The sequence below is a fragment of the Corylus avellana genome, chromosome 3 (genome assembly GCF_965113065.1).
Source record: "Corylus avellana chromosome 3, dhCorAvel1.hap1.2, whole genome shotgun sequence".
NCBI classification, from domain to species: Eukaryota; Viridiplantae; Streptophyta; class Magnoliopsida; order Fagales; family Betulaceae; genus Corylus; species Corylus avellana.
In genome coordinates this window covers 19,206,075-19,231,806 of record NC_142492.1, presented here as the reverse complement: position 1 = coordinate 19,231,806, position 25,732 = coordinate 19,206,075, and the positions used below count along the sequence as shown (strand labels likewise).

Genomic DNA, 25,732 nt, shown 5'->3' with positions numbered 1-25,732 from the left:
AAAATGACGTGAAAAATCTTATTTGTCATTTTTTTAAAAGCATAAATAAAAAGAACACGTGTCTTATTTTTGTTGGGTGTGAGGTGACAATGAAACGGTTTATATTAAGTCATTTAACAGAAAATGAGTTCAGAGAGTAAAATGTTATTTTGGCCTACCCTAAGAAGCTATAAATTATTTTTTAAACCACATGGCCTAATTTGTAAATTAGGCCAAAGTTCGTGATCAACTTTTAGGCTATCATTCTCCCCTAGCAACAAGTAGAAGAAAATCCCATGTAAAGTGCTTGCCTTCCCTGATGGACTTGTTATCAATGGGCGTGGTCCAAATTGGTACGCAGAGTGCATCTCACGGTGTCAAAGGGGTGAAAACACAGCCTAAATCGATGATGTGGTTTGCTACTTTGAGTTTGGTCCTTTCATTTTGTTTAACAGCGTACAAGCTAGATCACTGACTATTTGACTAGTTGCCAGCCACTGTTGTGAACGGCTTCCGTATTTTTATTTTCTTCGATATTCATTTGACTTGAAAAAGGGAAGGGAACGAATCACCATGAAAAGCGTCGTCAGTCAGGTAGCCGTCGTCGGTAGTGGAAGTGAGCGTTCAAACCAACTCTTATATTTAATTTATATTTATATATATTACATATCACTTTTCAGAGAAATTCGAATTATAAATAAATAAATAACAATGACATAAATGGTGGGCAGTTTCAGGAGCAGTGTGCGAGTCAAGTCTCGCCAGGAATGGGGTGTCCGTCACCATTTTCGAGTCCGCTAGAGGTCCTGGTGGCCGCATGTCTCAGCGAAGGTTCTTTCTCTTTCTTTTCTTCTACTTTCTTAATATAAAAGGGTCATTTTGATTTTGCAATGCTTTGAAAATTTGGAAACAGAAAAGTTGCTGAAGATGGGAAAGAGCTGGTGTTCGACCACGGTGCTCTCTATTTCAGTGTCAGCAATGCTGAGGTGTTGGGTCTGGTTCGTGAGTGGGAATCAAGAGGCCTTGTTGCTGAGTGGAAAGAGAATTTTGGGTCTTTTGATTGTATCTCCAACAAATTTGTTGACATACAACAGGCTTACTCCTATTCCTTGTATGTTTTCGTTGTTCAGTTGAGTTGTTCTATGTTTTTCACCCTTCAAAACTAATTGCCTCCCCTCCGGCGCCTCCCCTAAAATGTGTGTAATTGATTGAATGGTACCAATTTTGTTTCAGTTTGTTTTGGGCACTAGTTCTACTAGTATGGCTTTGTGGGTATTTGTGCTCCATGGTTTCCTCTTCTTCTCAGAAAATGAAAATAGAATAAAGATGAAAGTGATTTTCTTTTGGCTGATTTAAATTGAAATTTGTTGAAGAATATTTGATACTACTTTCAAGAGACATCGTATTTAATTCCTCCCTTTTATGGATATTCAAGCTGACGTATTCAACTATTTCTCTGATTAACACCAATATTGTTTGGGAAGGATTAACCAAGAAATATGTGGGTGTGCCAGGCATGAATGCCATATGCAAAGCATTATGCCACGAGCCTGGTATGCATTAGCCCTACTACTTCTCTTTTGGAACGTCTATCATTCAATATTAAATGTGAACCTACAAATTGCTTAATTTTTGTTTCACTATTCTGCAGGAGTGGATAGTTAATTTGGGGTGGATGTTGGAAGGTTGGAGTGGTTAGTGGATGAGAATTTATGGTCTTTGGTGGGTTTGGATGGACAAAATCTCGGTCGCTTTCAGGGGGTGGTTGCATCGGACAAAAACATAGTTTCGCCAAGGTTTACAAATGTAACAAGACGACCACCACCTCTTGGTATAATATCTTTCCTTCAATTGTTTTGTTGTGTACAATACTTTATATTTGCATCTAGGCTTGACCTTCCTGTGTGTAAAAATCTATCTTTCCTTTTTTTCGTTTTTTTTGTTTAATGACCAAGGTCTATACTATTAGAAATGGTTTTTGATGAAGCTTCTCATTTCTGGGGCTCAAAAGATAATTATTTGATTTGGTGTGAAAGATTGCTGATCTTGTCCCTATGTTGAACTATGAAACATATTGTAGTCTTAATCCCACAACAAATACATTATGGTAATCATTCAATTCGTGACTTTTCTTGTAAGAAATTTGATTGAATATGAAGGGAAAAGAACCTAATATTGATATAAGCCACGGCAAGCAAAATTGCACACATAGTATGATTAAATGAAATAAGAATTCTGTGTACTTGCTAACCACTTCTTTTGTGCTGACCTTTTTAATGTATGTTCTTGTGCCAATACCAATATCTACCATGTGATGCTCTTTTTGATGTTTTGACCATTTTGTATATATTTCTGCAATCTTTCTTGACCACCATATTGGAAAAACTTAGCTCAAACCCCGCCCCCCCAGTTCTTTAGGAGTTTGTTAACTAATGCCTTACAGGCATAAAGGAACATAAGGAGATCCAAAGTATTAAATACAACTAAATGACTGTTTAAAACATTAAATGCGGAAACGTAAGGTCAACAAGAAAATCTTGAAGGTCAATACAAATTAAACCAACTTAATGTCAGAAAGATCATCATGGTGGCCCAAGGTACAACAATTTTTTTATTTATTTTTAATATGTAATTAAGATATCATTAAAAGCGTGAGGTGTCCCTAGGTACATAGGGAATATACAAGAGAAGCCACCTAAATAGTAGGAAAATCATGAAAACTAATCATCAAAGGAGAAACAAAAGTAGCTGTCCAAAGATACGGGGTGTTGAAAAAGAAAGACTTAATCTCCTCCAAAGTCCTCTCACGGTCCTCAAAACTGATGGGATCATGCATATGAAAAACATATGCGGTGGAAAATAATCCCAGTGATCATGGCTTCAAGAATAACAAGGCTAGAATATAAAAATAATACACAAGTACATGTTACTTATATGGAATTTTGGCCTCTCCTAGGCATATTGGGGTATATGAATCTCCTTGATTTTCTCCTTGCATGTTGATGATGAACGTGGCTAGCACTTGTTCTTTGGGACTTGTTTAAACCTTCAAATCTTCTCTTTGATGATTGAATATGATCGTGAGTGTAGGATCACAAACTATTCTCAATTACTTTGAGAATAAACTAGAAATATAAAGTATGAGCATGTGAGAGTATAAACTTTGATATTGTTTTAGTCCTCTATATTTTTCTATCTCTCTCTGTATATTTTTTCACACACCTTTATGCTTCTCTAGGGTCCTCTATCTATAGATTTAGGTTTACTTGAAGAGGTGGTAAGAGAGAGAGTTCTAGAACCCTAGAATTACTAGGATTCAGCCAAGGGGGCTTTAGCCCTCTTGGCACCACACAGCCATGGGAGAAATAATTTTCTGTTGCGTTAGCCCATTCTCATTTTAACCCATGCATGGGCTTGGATTTTATCCCTTTAGTCCAATGCTCATTTTATTTGGACTATGCCTAGGAATTAAATTCCTTAGCCCAATCATCTCCAAATAATGGCTACTTGAGAATCTAATTCTCTAGCCCATGTTTTTATAAAATAAAACAAGCTTTATGAATATAAATCCTAGGGCCAAGTTTTATAAAATAAAAACCAACCTAAATAAATAAATACATGAGGCCTGAAAAACAACTGGTCAAATTATATCAGCTCAAAGAGGGATCCAAAAGAAAAAATACAATTAGCTCCAATAGGAATTACTGGGGATGAGTGGTTTTGTTGTAGAATTAATAGTATTTTTGGGACTAATTATCAGCCACAAATTTTTTTTATAACAAAAATACTAATTACATTTGTAATGGCAATTGGAATGATATTAACTCCTATTTATTCATTATCTATGTTACGCCAAATGTTCTATGGATACAAGTTTTTTAAATGCTCCAAACTCTTATTTTTTTGATTCTGGACTGTGAGAGTTATTTGTTTCGATCTCTATCCTTTGACCTGTAATAATAGGTAATGGTATTTATCCAGATTTTCGTAACATTTGTCATCTCATTACTTGTCATCGGTTATATTTGATGTGGTACTTTTGTGACCAAAAATATCAATAATAAAATTACCACTCGCAATAGAACGAATCCCGTAGGATAGGGCTATATTGAGGGTGTCGAACCTCAAGGACTGCAGGGCTTAAATTATCAAAATTAAAAGATCAAAATTAACTTAATTAAAAGAGAGTGAATTGGTTGTGAGAATTTAAAGTGCATAAAATAAACGGAAATAAAGGAAGTAAATATATGAAAGAGAGAAAGTAGGGTATTGACTTCACCTCTATCCGCACAACAATGGTTAATCATAAGTAATCCTAGAAATTCATTCTATGCATGTTATAAATATAAATAAACAAGAAACTATCTTATTAAAGAATAAGCATAATCTATCTCCGGTTGGCACGGATCGTCCACCTAACCACTAAGATGCAGTACGACCCGTCTTCCCTAAGTATAAATTATCAAATTCTTTAACAGGATACATATAATCAATGAATAAGTGTAACCCATCTTTGGTTGGCACGGATTGTCTACCTAAATTACACTAAACTAGGGTGTAGTACAATCCGTCTTCCCTAGGCATGGCCTATCAAATCCTATTGATCATATGTCAATTAAACCCATTGTATAACCATCATTCTCATAATCACAGAAAACAAGAATGATTTGAGATCAATAAAAGTAAAATACTTTCTAAGACAAGAGAAGAATTTCATAAATATTAATTTTGGAATTTAAGAACAATTGCATTTAATATGAAGAATAAAAATCAATTATAGCAATCCTCATAGTTATACAATTAACATGCATAAATTGAAAATCTAGAAATTAAATACAATCAAACCATTGTGCTTGGATAGGGTTACATCAACACCCTACAAATGGGTTTAGCCGCTCATGATCTTCTAAGCTCCAAAGACAATTTACTGAATTTTTACTCTAGAAAGCGGTGTGTCTGTTTACAATGTTTAGAGCCCTATTTATAGGGATTAGGAGAACCCTAAAAACCCTAAAAACCCTGAGAAAACCAGAGAGCAGTCTCCCAGTCCAATTGGGAGACAGAAATCCAAGTCCATGCTGGAGAGGAGTTCTTGCCGTGCACTGTACGCTCGAGTGCGCTCGATCCAAGACTTGGTGCGCTCGAGCGCAGAGCCTGGATGGTGTGCGCTCGAGCGCAGGAATGCGCTCGACCCTTGATCGCTGACGCTCGAGCGCAGTGCGCTCGATCCTAGTTCCAAAATGCTCAACTTTTGGATCTTTTAACCCCAATTTCCAATGGTTTGTCAAATAAGACCTGAAACATAAAAACAAAACAAAATCAAACAAATAACAATGCTAAGGATTTAACATATGTAAATTAAGGGGCTTGAATGTGCAACATTCAGCGCTTATCACACCCCCCAACTTACATATTGCTAGTCCCTTAGCAGTATAAAACAGAAAATAAACTGAAAAACAAAAAAGATAAATCCAGCTTTCGTGGGACGTACGGTTGCATTTAACATATGCAACAAGCCTTTTAAACCCCTAGGAGTTCCCTAGAGGACGAGTGAAGTCTCGTGAGGGTTTTCCAGGAATGATACCCACAAACATTTTCTAACCATGTAATTCCTAAGAATGCAATCTCATGACCATCATGGTTTTCAGTCATTAGCAGGCTTAATAAAACAAACACTATCTTCACAATTTCAGGCAATCACAACTTAGCTCCAATCATGGCAATTATGAGATATTACAAAATTCAATTAGTGTATGTGAACTCAACACATAATCAAGGGCTTTCAAAACTAATCTCAATCATGCATGGATCAATACTCAAAATTCATTGGACTCCCCGTCAGACAAACAACCAAGGCAACTTTTTTTTTTTTTTTTTTTTTTTTCCACTTAGCTCCCTTAAGCTTTCTGATTGACCCATTTATCGAGTGTTAGGCCAATGACTCCCAAACCAGATGGTTTTAGGGCATTAGGTGTAAAAACACCCCTAAGGACTTACTAACTCGGGTCAAAAAGGCTACAAAGCTAAGCTACCAACCAATCCAAACTTTTCACTTTTTGACGCGAATACTCACTGCTTAGTGAGGCAAGAGGTCCGGTTACTTGGTGGAAAGTTTAAAATGATCATTTTTATTTATTTATTTATTATTATTATTATTATTATTATTATTATTATTATTATTATTATTATTATTATTATTTTAATTTATGCCAAAGTTGTTTTCCCAATAAGTTGCCCAACTACATTCCGAATATTAAAACCAAACATTCTTGATTCTAGATTTTATACCCCACAGACTATATGCAAGTGTGCTTGTGAAAATTAAATTGAAACAAGTAATATTTCATGCTGCCAATGAGAGTAACCCAGTTTTAATTTCTTAATCACGTGATCATGTATTCGTCATATTAAGCCCATAAATGAATTTCAAACCACAATAGGAAAATCAATTGCATGCTCAGAACTATCATTTATATGCCCACACCCCCCAACTTAGAGTGCACAATGTCCTCAGTGTGTGGAAAATAACAATAAAACAATGCAGGGGAAAAAGAAACACCAAACCTGTCACTGTGGCGCAGAAGACAATGCCCCTGGAGCAAGTGGCAGCCGAGCTACAATGGCACGCAGCAGTTCTTGCTGCGCTTCAAATCGTTCATCTGCTTGGCGCTTGTCTTCCGCTCTCTAGTTTGCAAGCTCAGCGCGGAGGTCTTGCAATTCTTTATGTAAGGACTCATACTGTGACATGGTCAGAGTGACTGTAGCTGGTGCTCCCATGCTATCGACCGGCGCTGCTGGAGGCCGGTAAGTGGACTGAGGTTGGTAGGGCTGCCTGTTGGGTTGAGAATGATTGTGTGGCCCTGAGGATGAGTTGCTTGAATTCTTTCATGAGAAATTTGGATGATTTCGCCACCCGGGGTTGTAGGTATTGGAGTACGGATCATTACCCGGTCTGGAGAAAGCTGCATTAACCTGCTCATTAGAAATGTCAGTATAATTTCCAGTAACAGGGCAGTTATTGACATGATGCATAGGACTGGAACAGAATGAGCATGCTTCAGTGTGTGTGTGAGCAGTATTAGGAGCAAAACCAGTAGTCAACAGAACTTGTTCCAACTTCTTGGTGATAGCCTCGACTACTTGGTTGGCCATGTTTGGAGAATGGCCGACTTTATACAAACTCTCCGTCTTGGGTGCCTTAGGTGCTGGTGCCCTTCGTCTTGCGGAAACCTACTAAAGAGAATTGTTACTTAAGTTTTCAAACATAGACCATGCTTCATCTTCACTTTTCAACATGAATGTCCCCCCACAGGATGCATCTACCATTTTTCTATTGGACTCGGTCAGGCCATCATAAAAACACTGCACTAGCTGCCATTTTGGGACAGCGTGGTGTGGACATGATCTAAGCAAGGTCTGCAACCTATCCCAAGTCTCATGGAAATCCTCTCCCTCGTACTGGGAGAATGTAGTGATGGCTCTCCTAGTATCATTGGTCATGCCTATGGGAAAGTACTTCTTAAGAAATTCTTGTTGCAATTGCGCCCAAGAAGTGATAGAATTGGGTGTTAAGGACTAGAACCAATGTTTGGCTTTTTCCTTGAGGGAGAAAGGAAAAGGACGCATCCTTAGGGCATCCTTAGTGAATCCATTCATTTTAGTGGTCTCGTTGATTGATTCGAAATCACCTAGGAATTCATAAGGATTTTCAGTGCTAAGCCCTAAAAAGGAAGGTAAACTGCATATAGTGCTAGGCTTAATTTCATAATGGGTTGCCGTAATTTCCGGCAACCAGAGACATGTGGGAGTAGTGTAAGTGGTAGGAAGATAGTGATCTTGCAATGCTACGTGGTTACCGTCCCCCATAGTCTTAGTGGAACGTTCCTCTAGCAAATTAGAGTTCTTTTGGGATCTAATTTGTCTAAGAGTGCGTTCAATTTCAAGGTCGCAAGAAATTAATGGAAAAGATAAAGAACGACGACCTAACATAAACTAAATAGAAATTTAGAAGAAAGCAGAAAAATTAAGCTAAAACAGACAACAAACAAGCTCACAAACGGCCTTGGTGTGCACTTAGGGTCTGGATGTAGGATGCCGCAAGTGTGCTCGATCGCACGGTAGGGTGCGCTCGAGCGTATTGCCGCAGATGGGTGCGAGCGCAGGAGTGGAGGGCTCGAGCGCTGCTAGCTGGAATCCTGCTGAAGTGCGGCTGTGCGCTCGATCGCACACAGACTGTGCTCGATCGCAGTCACAGAGAAGGCAGCTTACGGACCTGTTTGCAGTTTCTGAGAAAAAATAAAATCAACACGAAACAGAATTAAAATTTAGCAACTTAAAACAGGAAAATAATTTATTAAGCTAAAATTAATCTCTAAATTTAGATAATGAAACCGTTAAGCAGTCCCCGGCAACGGTGCCAAAAATTGATGTGGTACTTTTGTGACCAAAAATATCAACAATAAAATTACCACTCGCAATAGAACGAATCCCGTAGGATAGGGCTATATTGAGGGTGTCGAACCTCAAGGACTGCAGGGATTTAATTATCAAAATTAAAAGATCAAAATTAACTTAATTAAAAGAGAGTGAATTGGTTGTGAGAATTTAAAGTGCATAAAATAAACGGAAATAAAGGAAGTAAATATATGAAAGAGAGAAAGTAGGGTATTGACTTCACCTCTATCCGCATAACAATGGTTAATCATAAGTAATCCCAGAAATTCATTCTATGCATGTTATAAATATAGATAAACAAGAAACTACCTTATTAAAGAATAAGCATAATCTATCTCCGGTTGGCACGGATCGTCCACCTAACCACTAAGATGCGGTACGACCCGTCTTCCCTAGGTATAAATTATCAAATTCTTTATCAGGATACATATAATCAATGAATAAGTGTAACCCATCTTCGGTTGGCACGGATTGTCTACCTAAATTACAATAAACTAGGGTGTAGTACAATCCGTCTTCCCTAGGCATGGCCTATCAAATCCTATTGATCATATGTCAATTACACCCATTGTATAACCATCATTCTCATAATCACAGAAAACAAGAATGATTTGAGATCAATAAAAGTAAAATACATTCTAAGACGAGAAGAATTTCACAAATATTGATTTAGGAATTTAAGAACAATTGCATTTAATATGAAGAACAAAAATCAATTATAGCAATCCTCATAGTTATACAATTAACATGCATAAATTGAAAATCTAGAAATTAAATACAATCAAACCATTGTGCTTGGATAGGGTTACATCAACACCTCACAAAGGGGTTTAGCCGCTCATGATCTTCTAAGCTCCAAAGACAATTTACTGAATTTTTACTCTAGAAAGCGGTGTGTTTGTTTACAATGTTTAGAGCCCTATTTATAGGGATTAGGAGAACCCTAAAAACCCTGAGAAAACCGGAGAGCAGTCTCCCAGTCCAATTGGGAGATAGAAATCCAAGTCCATGCTGGAGAGGAGTTCTTGCCGTGCACTGTACACTCGAGTGCGCTCGATCCAAGACTTGGTGCGCTCGAGCGTAGTGCGCTCGAGCCTGGATGGTGTGCACGCGAGCACAGGAATGCGCTCGACCCTTGATCGCAGACGCTCGAGCGCAGTGCGCTCGATCCCATGAATACTGCGCTCGATCCTAGTTCCAGAATGCTCAACTTTTGGATCTTTTAACCCCAATTTCCAATGGTTTGTCAAATAAGACCTGAAAGATAAAAACAAAACAAAATCAAACAAATAACAATGCTAAGGATTTAACATATGTAAATTAAGGGGCTTGAATGTGCAACATTCGGCGCTTATCACTATTAATTACAATTAATTCCACCAAACAATTGTACTGCATTCTAATTTTTATTTTTGAATTTAATCAATTAATCCATGCAACGTACTTATTTAATACATATTACTCCTCCATGGAATATTCCGTAGTCGAATCAAAGTCAATAAATTCTCACTTTAATTCATTGCCTCTTATCCTTTATGCTTTGTACTCTGTGAAATCTCATCTCACTATGTACATAAAAATTTCATATCTCATATTGAAGCACCTATACACGAGATTCAGAATAATCATTCTCATTAAATTTACATCAAATGAAATATTCCTTATTACTTTAATCTGAGTAATGCTAGAAGTTACTCGTGTTCTTCTTGTGTCACTCCAAGAATGATGTGGCTTCTAAAATTACCATTACCTTTGTGATTGATCATTATTGAATTTTGATCAAACAATGATTTTAAAAGTTACTTCATTCTTAGAGTGACACAAGATGGACACAAAAGTGACTTTTAGAATTACTCATTTGTTCTATGTAAAGGACTTGGATTCTTTCTTGAAGAAGGTGTTTTCACAATGCTACATGTGATCATCCAATATACTGAGATTTTGACCGTAGTAAATGTCTCACTTCTTGTTGCATCAAAGTGACCTAAAGTTTACATCTGGGTTCTCGATCTTCTTAGGATTTAGAGTAACTATTATGACTAATAAACAGTCATGCACGTACATCATTCTTATGACAGTGTCAAATAATGGTGACTCACATGGCCAATTTGGTGCATTGCAGCTCTATGCTCCTACACCAACATATCAACTTGAAGCCCCTTGCTTGACATGATCAAAATAGATCATCTCAGGTTGATGTGTTATAGTCTAGATGGAATGCTCTGTTTCATTTATGACCATGAACAATGATTTATAAGCTACAAGGATCTATAACTAAGATTTTCTGTGTGATAATCTCATTACTCACTTCAAAGTCATATACAATGTAACTTAGGGACGTTGCATGTACATGATTGAATACTATGCAATTAGATGTATACATTTAAACAATAGTATATATACCCAATGTCATTAATAAATTAGGGAATAAAGAATTTTATTTTATTACAACCAAAATATCATTAAAGCAAGTGGAGTTTAGGATACCAGTTCCAACAAAACCTTCAATCATTTCTTTCCTTTCAAAGACAGCACAGACACGAAGGTACTATCTTTCACATAGCAGCTCTCTCAGTGTTGCTAGCATTCTACCAACAAGCGTACAAATCGACTATTGTTTGGGTATAACCTAAGACAATCCAAACTAATTGAAGAAAACATTCCACATAGCACAAGCAACCTCACAATGAAGAAGAATATAATCCATAGACTCCCAATTCCTTTTACACATACAAATACCTAGCTACCACAATGATGCGTTGCTTTTGAAGATTGTCCATGGTAATGATCTTTCTTAGGGCCACTAACCAAGCAAAAAAGGCTACCCTCCATGGAGCCTTAGTTCGCCAAACATTCTTCTAGGGGAAGCAAAAACTATCATTACAACGCATGACATGGTAAAAGGATTTAATACCAAATAATCCTCTTTTGGAAGGGACCCACCACAGCTTGTCCTCGTTTTCCCGTCCACTCTCTCTAAATACAACACCTAAAAAAGAGGCAAAGACATCCACCTCTTAATCATGAGCCTTTCTAGCAAAGTTCATGTTTTACTTAATAGAACCTCCATGAATTTCCATGTAATCCACAACAAAAGCATTGTTTACGCACGCAGGACGCAATACCAAATAAACTCATAAAGGCTTCCGTAAGGACCAAGTCCCCACACCATATATCATGCTAGAATATAACCTTAGACCCATATCTCCCCTCAAATCTAGTATGACTTGAAAACTTTCTCCAACTCATAATATTCTTTCATAACCCCACCCTATCCCTAGAGCACCACCCTCCTTGAGAACTTCCATATTTATCCTCTACCACCACTCTCCACCAAGCCTCTTTATCAAGATTATAGTTCCAAAGCCATTTGCCTAAGAGAGCATGATTGAACTTCAATAAGTTTCTAATCCCCAACCCTCCCTCAGAGATCGGCGTACAAACGGTAGATCATCTCACCCAGTGATATTTAAACTCTTCGCCTAGCCCACCCCATAAGAAATCAAGTTGAAGATTTGCGACACGCTTAGGGAGAGGAAAAAGAGACATGAAGTACATAGGTAAATTGGAAATGGTGCTCTTTATAAGGGTAAGCCTACCACCCTTAGATACAACATTTTCCAACTAGCCAACCGACGTTTGATCTTCTCAATGACATTGTCCCATGTATGCTTGGCCTTATGGAAAGCTCCCAACAGATCCCTGTCTTAATTCACTCGAACTACTAAAGAAACCATACGGAGATCAATTAATGAGAATGGAAAACTGCGTTGTAGTTATGCAATGTTCTATCCAATCATGCCATCTCTCTCCATAGCCACCTCACTGTAATTTCTTAAAAAGTTTTCCAATTCCATTCTAGAAGGTCTCTAGCTGGTGGCTGTTATGTGTCTTGCAGTTATTCTCTCTTCTCATCTCAGTGTAATCTCTTGTCAAGTTTTTAGCTTTTATCATTTTGTTCTGTTTTGTATCCCTCTCTTTACTCTTTATCTTTTCTTTTATTTTCTTCTCTATTCTGCCGCTTAAGCAAGATGCTGAAATTGTTCACTTTTAAACCCTGTTATGTGGTACAAGACAACAGGAAGCAGGCTTCATGTGTATGTGCACGTATGAGCAGTTGAAAAAAAATATTTTTGGCCCAAAAAGTTTATTTGAAACCTAAAGTTCATGAGAACTTGAGCCGTTAAGTTCCCTACATCTAGTATTAGAACTCATTTAGATATTTCAATGGGTGAAGTAATCAACCAAGCTTTTGGGCATGTAAGCATCTGGACTGGGCTCAAAACAGTTAGCACTTTTAGTGCAAGTTCCTGCCATACAAAATTATCAGAATATGTGATCCTGGCCTGAATAAAACTGTAGTATATAAGCTAGGTTATGCTATTGTAGAAGGGTTAGAAAACTTTGAGGTCACTCTAGATAATGCAGGTAAACTTTGTGTTGCGTTCTACATTATCAGTCATTTGTGACAAATGGTTTCATTTGGAAGACAAACTCTTGGAATGGTTTTGTCTAGGAGACTTTGCAACTTTGGTTTTTTAAACTACATATTATGCAATGAGCAGAAAAGAAAGATTATAAGCCTATCAAGTTTATTTCTTTTTCTAGTTTCCACTATTATTGTCGGTTTTGGTGTTGTGATTGTTGGTAAAGCTTACTTCATCCTAACTAGTTATGCATATCTGAATTTGGTTCCAGAGTTCGCAGTGAAGTTGCAAGATATTCCTGTTAGCCCGTGTTTTGCTTTCATGCTAGCATTTGGAGAGCCTCTTTCTTCAGTAAGATATTAATTATGCATCTCTAAGTTATGTATTCTCTGCAAACTGTGCTGATTCATCAAAATTTACATGACTGATTTGTTATATGCAATTATGCTTCTTTTCCCTTTCTCTTTTGGATAATTGGGTTTTCACCTGATGACTTCTTACAATGTTGATTCTCTTTAAAGACCTTTTTTTGGTGGCCACGGTGCCTTACAGAGTTTTGTTTTGTTTTGTTGTTTTATGGTTCAGATTCCTATAAAAGGCTTCAAAATAATAAACTCTGATGTTTTAAGCTAGGCTTATTGTGACAGTAGCAAGCCAGGGCAATCTGCCAGTAGGTATATGCTTGTATGCTGCCTTAACACATTCATAGAAAGAAATGATCAAGTTTTAAGGTATGTTTCCATTGTTGACTATTTTTTACCATCTTGTGCTTAATCTGCACAGTGAACTGTGGGTTTTGCATTCAACAATGGAGTATGCAAATAGCATTATTGCTCAAACTGGACTTCTAAAGCCCTCAGAAGCGACACTGACTAGAGTGGCTGAAGAACTTTTCCATGAATTTCAGAGCACTGGACTCAATATTCCTCTGCCCTTTTTTAAGAAGGCTCATAGATGGTCAGTACATAGTTTAAAGTTCTAAGGTTTACTGTTAATTGTCAGATCACAAATACAAGTATCAATATTAATCATAGTACTAAAAGTTTTAATGTCAGCAGATTCACTTTAATATCGTTGTGGGGGCTTAGAGCAGTGTTATAAAATGAGAGCATCTCCAGCAATAAAGTTAGTTTAGCTACTCTCTTTTATTTTAGCTACTCATTTGCTCCAGCAGTTAACAAATTATTCTCTTTAAATAATATTTTTTAATTTTATTTTTTCCCCTTTCACTCTCACACTCTCATTCACGGAGGCACCCATATTCTCTCTCTGGAACAGAACCAGAGCTTCGAACCAAATTCATAGCTTGGCCTTTTCTCTCTCTCTCTCACTCTCACTGACTCACGACCTTCTATCTGAACAGAGGAAGTGGGTTTGGATCAAAAGGGTCCTCTTGTCTGGCGTTGGAGAAGAGCAAGATAAAGGGGATGGTGGGTCAATTGGGTCTTCCTATCTTGACTGGGATTTGGTTTGATGCATTTTTTTCTCTTCGATCGGGTCTGTTGATTTCTTCTTATGCATTTCTTTTTGTTTGATTGACTTTCGCTTTGGTTTTGGTTTTGGTTTTGAGTGTATGTTTTGAGTGAAGGAATTGAATTGGGTATGTGGGTTTTGTGTATTTTTCTACGGTAAATGTTGGTGTAGACAAGCTAGTTTGGTGGTGGAGATGGAGAAGGTGCAGCGGCAGAGTCGGTTTGGTGGTGGAGGTGCTAGTGCCTCGATGGCAGTGGGTGGGCAATGGACGACTTGTTGGCTTAGAGAGATGGTGGGGTGATAGAGTGGAGATGTTGCTACTGTGGCTACAGTGGATGTGATGGGTGTGCAATGGAGTAAAGGCTTCAAGAGATGGCTTGGTTTAGTGAAGGGTGAGAAGGATGAGAGGGGGAGAGAGAGACAGAGGAGAGAGGAGAGAGAAAGATCAGAGAAAATAATAAAAAATGTTTAGAATGTGCTACAGTAGACTACTATAACAAAATGGTTGAAAATATTCATTTTGAAAGGTCTGCTGGAGAAGGAAAAATGCTAAATATAACTATATAGTCATTTTGAAAGTGCTGGAGATGCTCTCAGTCAAGGATCAATTTCGAAACCACTCTTTTTTCATGCTGAACAAAAAAAAAAAGAAGCCTGTCCACCCCTGGCCTAGCTTAATTGTGATTGCACAGGTAAGTCCTAATTATATGGTGTATTCATCTTTCTCCAGATGTAGAATCTTTTCCTTTTCTTAAATTCTAGTTGATTCTACGGGATATTGGGGATCCAAGCCTTACAAAGTACACTGCAAAATATTTGCCAGCCTGCAACTTGGTTATGGCATTTAATATCTTTCAGAATTCTATGGGGTTGCATTTGGGTTGGAGACTTTGGCTGGAGGGATTTGAATTTCAGGGTAGAGTTGAAGTTGCTCCTATATAGAAGGTATAAAATGTGTAGATTTGTTAATATTAATGAAATCCATGGATGGATGAGAGACTTCTAAATATGTGGATGGAAATGATTATGGAGTTATTGATTGCAAAATTGTCCAAAGGATATCATTAGAGAAAGAACTTCTCACTCACAATTTATTTTCCCTTTGGACATTCCCAAGTCTTCATTTGTTTCTGAAGCTAATTAAAACAATTTGAAGCGTGGTTGTTAAAGTCCATATCATCTTAAAAATCCTGAATCTGACTACAACGTGAAGAGGGTGGCATATAGTTTAGAATTTCTCTTGAAACTAGAGGTCTTACTTTATTGTAAGAATTTCTCTTATAGTATGTGGATGAAACAGTCATGGTGCCATACTTGTCTCTTGGCTTACTGGCTGCCAGAACTTATGCTATATTTCATTTATCTCATGGTGCTCATGCTCTGGTCGTTTCTCTTGGCATTGGATGTCCACTTTGCTGATAGAAGAACTCTTTTGGTAAGGATTTGGGCATCAAATCCCCTTGGGTACAAGCAATTTCTTGGGGCCAGCCTGCCGGCGAAGCTAGAGTATTATCTGATTTGTGTGGAGGGGACGCTTTATAGGGTCTGAGGTTTACCCGACAAGGTGAATACATGAACTTGTTATAAAAAAAAGAAGAGGATTTGGGCATGGGGTAGCTTAAATAGTGGACTATTTAACAAACAAACGAGAAACGCAATTCTGCCATGAATGTTCAAATTGCATTCCATTTTCACGACTATTTCTCAAAAAAGAAATCTGCTGGAGTAGTTATAGTTTTTGACAACCCTTCTCTTCCATGAATCTCTTCTTTCTACTATGGACGGTATCTTCAGGTGATATTGAATAGAGTGAACCTGTATGTGAGGTAAAGTTGCCCATCAACTGAAAGCTGCCTGTCTTGTCTTCCTCTTCCACAGACAGTATTAAGAACTTAAATGCAAATGAGAATGTGGCAACACCATAGGTTGGCTCTCTGATGTTTTTCTTTTTCATTTGCTCTTTCTGGCAGAAACTCGTGCATGAAGGCCAATTTTAGTATGAGTATTGAGCAGGATTTTTAGGAAAGGAGTTTATGGGTGAGGGGTGGGGTGGGGTGGGGGCTGTTATTTGTTTTAAAAATATTTTAGATGCAATCATGCGAGGATAGGGTTCAGGCTATCAAATAATTTTCCTTGATTCAATAGAGATAAAGAAGGAAAGAGTTGCATGTTGTCTAGCTTTACTGAATTTTTCAAAGTAAGACATAATGTTTAGCTGCATTTTTCACTTGCATTGATGAGACGTGTTTCTGGATTCAATGCAGCTGCTGTTTCAGAATCATAACGATTATTTCTCTGCATGGGGAGTATATGAATTTGAATCTCATAGTTTTTGGATGGTTTACTAGACAGTTATCTCCAACTTATCTGTGGCCACATACAATGGGCTCCATAATCATTGCCCTCTATTTGACATTCATTTCTATTTATAAAAGTGTTTGTACAATATTCTGGATAGGACAGCTCACGCAAGAACAACTCACGCAAGGACAGCTCATCATGTTTCTAGGATATGGACACATCACACCCTTCCTAGAATAAATACACATCATATTATTCTAACAGAAGATATAGTTTTCATACTCGCCATCATAGGATTATGCAGCATCATGTTGTGAAAGTAAAGACTTTTTTAATGCATGTAGCGACTCTATATTGCTGAATATCTATTTGATACTTCGAATGTTGTTTTAGGGGGAGTGCATTTCCTGTTACAAGCATAGCCGGAGAGGAGAAGTGCCTTTGGGAGAAGAACAAGAGGCTGGCCATCGCTGGAGATTTTTGTGTTAGTCCAAATATTGAAGGTGCCATAGTTAGTGGCATGGCTGCAGCTTCCAAGCTTATTAGCTGTTTATAGTGATTGTATCATCATTTCACCCAGCAGCTCGCTTTATATAATCTGGGTTAGGTGTATTTACAATTTGGCAGGGCTCTAGTGGGGAAAAAATATTTTGTAAAACTTCATTCAGTTGCTGGTATAATTATGTTTCATGAAATTATTCAACGTGATCATTGATCTGCAGAGAAAAAAAGCCAGTTCGTAAATTCTTTTATAGAAACAGGTTTTTGATATTCATGAAAAGTTCTGCTGCTATGATTGCAGACGAAGGCATTAGTGCTTTCTCATTAGATGATTTCTTCCAAACAGTTTCTAAGCATTTGTTTGCTCCCTTTCGAATATGAACACCAACAGAATTCAAAATAAAAGTGGTTCCTTCAAGGAGCTTGTTATGATCCTTGTGTCTCACGTGGGTTAAGTTTAATCTTAACCATGTTTAACTTGATAATAAGTTGTCTATGGAGTGCTGCTTGATTATTGGGTGAAGAAGCCATTTTTGAGTTTACAATTCAGGCATCTAGCCTGCTTTTATGCACATTTGCTTATCACCCTATGCTTTCAGATAGTGGTGATTGTTGCAGACCGGGGAAGCTCTCCTACCAAGAACTTGGTACTGCAAAGCTCTCCGATTTTTGTGAATGGCTTTCCATTCATCCACTTGTTGCACAATCAGATGATACAGAAGATTTGGATGTACACTGCAATTCTCATACGATGATAATGTTTTCACATCATCTTAAGGTCCTTGATGGAATACAGGTGAGGCTCTTTATTGGTGCTTACTGTTCAGTTATTGAAAATGGGTTGAATGCACTTGTGGTAACTCTATTGGAAGGTACTTGGGTATATTGCTTAAACCCTATATATTACCAGGATCTTCATCCCCCTCCCCCACTTTGTATCCCAGGTTCCCAAACTAGAAGAAGCATGAGTACTTAGGGCTTTGTTAAATAGGTAAGAATATCTTATACTCCTGGTATGTTTTGTCTAGGATACTCGGATAAAATATTTGTTTTGGCTTAATATTTAAGGCTGGTGAGTTTTTTTGGCAATTTTTTTTGGTATAGATAACTATGATCAGTTAATAAGCTTCTAGATTTGGAGAGATTTATTTATTTTTAGGGGAAAATCCACTTTACCCCCCGAAGTTTTAAGGGTTTTTCAATTTGAACCCCAAAGTTTAAAAATTGGTAATGAACCCCCCCCCCAATGTTTCAAAAATTTTCAATTTAAACATTCTGTTACTAATTTCCGTTAAATTGGACAGAAATTAAAAAAAAAAAAAAGCCTGAGGGTAATTACGTAATTTCATAGATTTCCGTCCAATTTGACGGAAATTAATAACGAAAGCATTAAATTGAAAATTTTTGAAACATTAGGGGGTACATTACCAATTTTTAAACTTTGGGGTTCAAATTGAAAAACCCCTGAAACTTGAGGGTGGTAAAGTAGATTTTTCTCTTATTTTTATTAGTAATTCAATGCTATTCCAAGATTTGGAGGGAATTATGATGTTAAACCTCAAATCCCATCATTTTTTTTTAATTATTATTTTTATTTTTATTTTTTATGTTGTATTAACAGCATCCACGAATATACTGCAACATATGTAACTTACACAAGAGGCAAAACTTACTAATAATATAGCAAGCAGGTTTCGTAGAAGTTTTTATGAACTTACTAATATGAGGAAAATTCACTTTACCCCTCTGAAGTTTCAGGAATTTTTCAATTTGAACCCCAAAGTTTAAAAATTGGCAATGTACCTCTCTAATGTTTCAAAATTTTTCAATTTAAACATTTCATTACTAATTTTTGTTGAATTGGATGGAAATTTTTTAAAAAAAGCTTGAGGGTAATTTCGTAATTTCATAGATTTTTCGTTCAATTTGACGGAAATTAGTAACATAAGGTTTAAATTGAAAATTTTTGAAACATTAGAGGGGTACATTGCCAATTTTTAAACTTTGGAGTTCAAATTAAAAAACTCCTTAAACTTCAGGGGGGTAAAGTGGATTTTTCCCTACTAATATATATTTTTTTTTCCGGACTCTATTCTAATACTTCTAATAGACTAAATATGCCTTTTCTTTGAGAAAATGTTAGAAAATAGAATTAATGCAAAAGAAGTTAATTACTTGGGAAAATTCACTTTACCCCCTGAAGTTTCAGGAGTTTTTCAATTTGAACCTCAAAGTTTTAAAAATTGGCAATGTACCTCCTTAATGTTTCAAAAATTTTCAATTTAAACCTTCCGTTACTAATTTCCGTTAAATTGGACGGAAATTAAAAAAAAAAGCCTGAGACTTGACCGGACTTGCCCAATACTTGCCTGGAACTTGCCTGGTTGGGTCTCGGTCAAGTCCTGTCGGGGTCCCAGTCAAGTCCCGGGCAGGTCCCGGCGAGGTCCCGAGCAAGTCCTGGGCAGGTCCCGATCAAGTCCCGGCGGGTCCCGGGCGGGTTCCGGTCAAGTCCCGGCTGGGTCCCGGGGGGGTCTCGGTCAAGTCCCGGGCAGGTCCCGAGCAAGTCTCGGTCAGGTCCCAGTCAAGTCCCGGTCAAGTCCTGGTCGGGTTCCTGCAAGTCCTGGGCGGGTCCCGGTCAAGTCCTGTGTAGGTCTCGGCGAGATCCCGGTTAAGTTCTGGCGGGGTCCCAAGCAAGTCCCTGCGGGGACCTTATTGGAAAAAAAAAATATAAAAAATGATATTAAAAAAAATTATTTTCCGTGTGCAAGGTAAACGCCGTAAAATGTTTTCAACGGAAAATATTTACAGGGAAAATGGCTTTCCTGAAAATATTTTACGAAGGAAACCATTTTACGTCGAAGTAAACAGATCCTAAATGTAAAACCTTCATTTAAAAAGCGTGTTTGGTAAGCAATTCAGTGGGCTAAGCTTAGCTAAATGATTTGGGCATGAGTTGTTTAAAAGGCCTAATCATGAGGGGGGGGGGGGGGGGTAGGCGGGGTTAACGCCCTCAAATTTGGCATCGACCAGACCAGCCTGAAAGGTTTATTGGCAATTACCTCAGTTTATCTAACTGGTAGCTAAATGAGAAACCGCCCCTCCAAGCATCATCAGAGTTAATGCATAGGAAAGTGAAATAAATCTGAGAATTCTAATAACCATAAAGGAAATATATATTAACCTCAAACCATAGACAAATAGCAACTAGTAGAAACAATGAGTTAATTAAACCTGATAATAATGTGAAGATCTTAACCTTAAGCAAAGTTCGTAGTGGCAACCTTGCCACTCTTCTCTTCTTAGAAATAAGTTTCCTACATGATTTAATAATCGCGTAAGTCTAACGACTTAGTAAGTAAATCTCACAATTGGATACGACATGAACTAGTTTTTACTGAGCAAAAGGAAACTTGCAATTTGACAAATGTTTGAAAGAGGTGTTGTCTCTGTTAATACAACTTAAAAATATCGTTTTGTTGAAGGAAAGGGGTGTACTTCCAACGGCAATCGCCTAAGAGTTTTAATGCAGAAAAATAATGCTTTTATTAAGTCATAACTATCATCTATGATCTACTCGAGATATTACCCATTCTCAGTAGGGTTGGTGCTATCCCGAGGGACTTGTAATATAGTGTCGGTGCCTCTATCACTATATGCTACCGTCCATAACACTAGTAGCTCGACCAAGTTCGACCTCAGGTGGCCTACGCTATTAATGATGTACGTCATGTAGTGACCCGCTACTTAAGGCTATGCTGATCATGAAACAACCATTGGATTCAAGGCCCTTATATCATATCCATACACACATTTGACCACAGAATCAAGTTTATATTGTAAGCCCATGGCCATTATACCGCACGTACCGGTGTACCATGTCATACGATGCATCTTATCAACCAGTTATTAAGACAGTTACCGAGTTATACGAAAATATAGACATGCTCATATCATACGCGAGCTTAGTTAGTTTACATATCGCACGTTTTTAAGGAAAGTGGTTGTAAGTGTTTACTTACCTCGTGCTTTCGCTCGAGTCCTCCGACATCACAAATCCCTATTATAACGAAATACAACACATCTGATAAAACACATGGATGGTGTTCTACCCCTAAATCAAATGCATAACTGATTTATATAACCAAAATAAATAACTATACTCAAGATTAAACCAACACAACAATAAAAAGCATTCACACAACCACAACACAAAATTTGTTGACGAAGTGGAAAACCCTTTGAACCAATCAAAGGGAAAAACCACTCCGGGACAGCCAAACCCGGGAAATTACTCTATGAAGATTCAAAGTTACAAACTATACGAGACTCACCCCCTGGAGGACTTCTAGACTTAGTAAGAACAACAAGCTCCCTAGCTTGTCTATATCCTGACTATCTCACGGAGTGCATCTCCTTACCGACCCTTCGGTAGACTTCTTTGCGGATGCGTGATGTGTATGGCATGGTTTGAAATCAACACAAAAACCCCATGTAAGCGAGAATGCACAAAGCTTTTTAGGTAGCCTTACTTGGTACAAACGATGGTGAAGGGTATCACTTCCATGAGTGATAATAGCAACCCTTTCTTCACTAGGAACCTCCAAACTCAAAAGAGCATAAAATAGAAATGGAGAGGTTCATAGAGTTTTGAAAATAAGATAGGTATTTATAGATCTGGAATTTTACTTCTTTTCGTCTTAACGGGGATTGTCTTCTGTCAGGATGGGATGGCCAAAATCTGATATTTTGAGCCATCCTCGTTGTAACGGGAGTTAATCCTCGTTGAGATGCAAAGAGTAAAAAGTAGATCTACATACCCGTCACGATCCTGCCATGACGCACCTCTTGAAGAGAAAACAGGGAGTCCAATATTGGTCCCGTTACATGTCCCGTCTTGACGAAGTTCTTGACGAGAAAACAGTAGCCTCCCATTACATGCTTGTCTTGACGCACCTTCTGACAAGGAAACAATAACTTCCTGTTACATGTCACGTCCTGACACACCTTTTGACGAGGAAACAAAAACTTTCTGTTACATGTCCCGTTCTGATGCGGTTCCTAACTGGAAAACAGAGAGCTATCCTTTAGCCTCGTCACATGCCCATTCTAACGCCCCATCCAACGGGGAAGGCAAAGAACTCTTACAAACATCCAATCTTCACTCCAACACTTGGGGAAGAATGATAAATTACAAACAAATGTTTTGTTCATTAAATAAGGAAAGACTAAACCTAAAAATCTCTCCCTTTGGCCATTTAATGACAAAACCCAAAACACCTCCAATCTTCACCTTAACACAAGGGAAATGAATGGGAAATTACAAATACATGTTTCGATCATTGAATAAGGCCAAATACAACCTAACAATCTCCCCTTTGGCCATTTAATGACAAAACCCAACAACATTAGAGATAACAACAATTACAAGTAAATAACAATTTAGAACCCCAACCCAGCCTAACAAACCACTACTAGACTTTGGTTGATGGAATATGTTAATGTACCTGTTCTCTAAAAACAATAACAAACATTTTAGAAAGCATACCACCCATATTATATGCAAATTATAAAGTCAAGAGTCAAAGCAACATAATAAAGGTAAAGCACACAACCTCATTTGTGAGATGCAAAAATCTAGACACCAAACAAGTTCCCCCTTAAAGAGTGAATACATCCACCCTTCACAATACTTCTCCCCCCTTCTTGTTTGAATGGTCAAAGGGATTCAGAATGAAATTGTAGTGACCAAAATAATTAATTAGGCTTAAGACAGCTTGATTAGAGAGTTAATTGAACTTTGGGTTACTAGGAACACCTAGAGGGGCATTTTTGAAATTTTTGAGTTTCGAAGCTACAATAGACGAAAGCTCGCGTGGGGGACCACATGAGCGTTGGCCTGGCTACACGAGCACTTGTGAGGGGACCAGGCCGAGTGTTGTTCCACAATTACCCACCTAAATTAATAGGCAACTAACTGGATGTTTTACTTGCAAGTGTACGAGGTCAACATAGTAGTATAGTGTGCAAATATGAGGTCATTCCCACGAGGACTGTTGAATCTTGTCTAAAATTAATTCCCAAAGTGAAATAAAACAAAAGATTGGATTTAAATTAATAATGATAAAAATGTAGGGCTTTGATATCCACCACTAATTATATTTAGCTAATATATCAATATGCCAATGTTTTGATCATGTTATGAATATCTAATGTTTGTCAACCTAAGCTATTGATTTCCCTAAGCAACGAATTAGGCATGAGTGTCTACTCTAATTCTTTTCTTTCTTAAAGGATTTAGCATGGGTGTCTACTAAGTTGTTCTTTAAGAAAGCATAAAACTGTGGAAATCGACAAACACATGAGGCCTAGGGCATGGGTGTCTACTCCCGGTTCCCCATGTTGATTAACCCAAGAATCCGGTGTAGATATCTTTTGTTACTTATGTTAAACCTAGGACTTGGTCATCCAAATTGATTTAACTAACTAGTCCATACCACATGCACATGTTGATCAGGCACACACATATGAGGAATTCATGAAACTAGGTTTTAATCAAGTTAGACATCATAACAAGATCATCACAAAGGCGCCAATATTGAATATTAACAAAACATAACTAGGCCTTCAATCTAGCCCTACTAAATAAATTAGCTACAAATAGTGTTGATGTTAAACATCTTCATAAAGAAAAAGAAAAGAAAGGAAAAGAATAAACTCGAGACTTGAACTTGAAGAGCTCCAATTCTTCTCCTTACAAAGTATACCTATTTTAGAGGCTTAGGAGTCTATTTATAGGCTTTAGAAGTCCTTGACAAACTAGTAAACCTAGGACTTTTGTAGGGTTTCAAAACCTATTACCATTGGGAGTTGGAAAACCCTAATATGGAAAGAATGACAATCTGGCTGCCACTTGATATGTCTCCTGCACATGGGTGCGATCGATCGCAACCCGTGTGCGCTCGATCGCAGGTCTGCGATTGAGCCTCTTCTGTTTCTGCGCTCGAACGCTGATTGCCTGCTTCGTGCTGTGTCTTCTCTGGTACTGCGCTTGATCGCAGGTAACCTGTGATCGATCGCAGTGTTAGGAGCTCCCATTTTTCCCATCTTCTCTCTTTGAGCCCGAATCTTCCAGATTTACTTCATTTTCTTCCAAAAGCCTACAAAAGTATGGAAAGCACAAAAAGAAATTAAAATGACCTAATTAATTAAAATCAAAGTATTAAAACATGCAAGTTAATGGCTGAAAATATGAATATTTTAGCACTTAACACACCCCCAAACTTACATAGTGCTAGTGCCTTAGCAATACTAAACTAGAAACAAAATGGAAAAACAGAAAACAAAAAGATAAATTCATCTTTCGTGGGATGTACGATTGTATTTAGCATATGCAACAAGCCTTTTAAACCTCTAGGAATTCCCTAGAGGACGAGTGGAGTCTCGTGAGGGTTTTCCAGAATTGTTACCCACAAACATCATGCACAGTTCATGTTATCCCATACATTAAAGTATTACTTCAAGATCATGATTTTCATTCATTAGCAGGCTTAAAAAGATGAACTCCATCTTCACAATGAATTGGAATCTCAAAGTTCAATTACTTACAAAGGACATGCTAAATCATCACAAGTTTGGAAACAATGTAAAGTGAACTAGCACAAAATTATGAGGCTTCCAATTCTTTCCAATGTGTAATGTCTCTATATCTCAAAATTCATTGAAATCCCTAATAGAATGAACAGCAATGGCATATTTCTTTCTTTCTCTCTCTCTCTTTCACTTTTTTTTTTGTTGGTCAAGTTATACAATGTTTGGTTCCCTTAAGCTCTCTAATTGACCCTTGTAGCGAGTGTTAAGTCAATAACTCCCAAACCAGGTGGTTTTAGGGCATTAGGTGTAAAGACAACCCTAATGACCTACTAACTCGAGTAAAAAAGGCTACAAAACCAACTAACCATGACATTGATCAAATCAACATTTTTCACCTTTTGACGTGAACACTCAATGCTTTGAAGCAAGAGGTCTAGTTACTCAGTGAAAAGCCATCAATGATCATTCATTTCATATCTTTTTTTTTTTTCATCACTATATATGCCATAGTGTCATCTAATAAGTCATCCAATTTCATCCAAGATGCAGAAACACACATATCAGACCTCATGTCATACCTCACAGATTATGTGCTATGTGCTTGTGTGATCAGATCAAACATGTGATTTTTTCAACTGTCCTCAACAAGTAATCAAACTAACAAATTTACTCATCAGATCAATGTGTTCAAAATCTTAAGCTCACTAAGGAATTCAAGCCACAATTCTTTTAGATTAACTAAAATTTTTAGGGCAAACATGAACATGCAATTTTTTTTTTTTTTTCAAATAAACAAATGAACACACAAAACAAATAACATGAAATTGGGACAAAGTGTGTGTGAACATGTGTGCCCATACCCCAAAACTTAAATGACACACTGTCCCCAATGTCTCTAAGTAAAGGAAAGAGTGTACCCGGGAGATGGTTGATATTGTCTTGGAAAGCATGGCTTATAGCATACCCCAAAACTTCAAGTGAAGCACACTTGTCCCTGCAAAATAAGA

General features: G+C 37.5%; 1 protein-coding gene across 1 annotated transcript; it reads left to right on the top strand.

The window, feature by feature from the left end:
• The first annotated feature begins 543 nt into the window (after positions 1-543).
• LOC132174236 (FAD/NAD(P)-binding oxidoreductase family protein) lies at positions 544-17,190 on the top strand. Its single transcript, XM_088514965.1, is given in 9 exon segments — positions 544-595; positions 711-810; positions 893-1,072; positions 1,459-1,532; positions 1,631-1,810; positions 13,114-13,211; positions 13,446-13,534; positions 13,644-13,817; positions 17,028-17,190. Coding segments are annotated over 9 exon segments (1,101 nt in total). The 5' UTR covers positions 544-552.
• Positions 17,191-25,732: the final 8,542 nt, after the last annotated feature.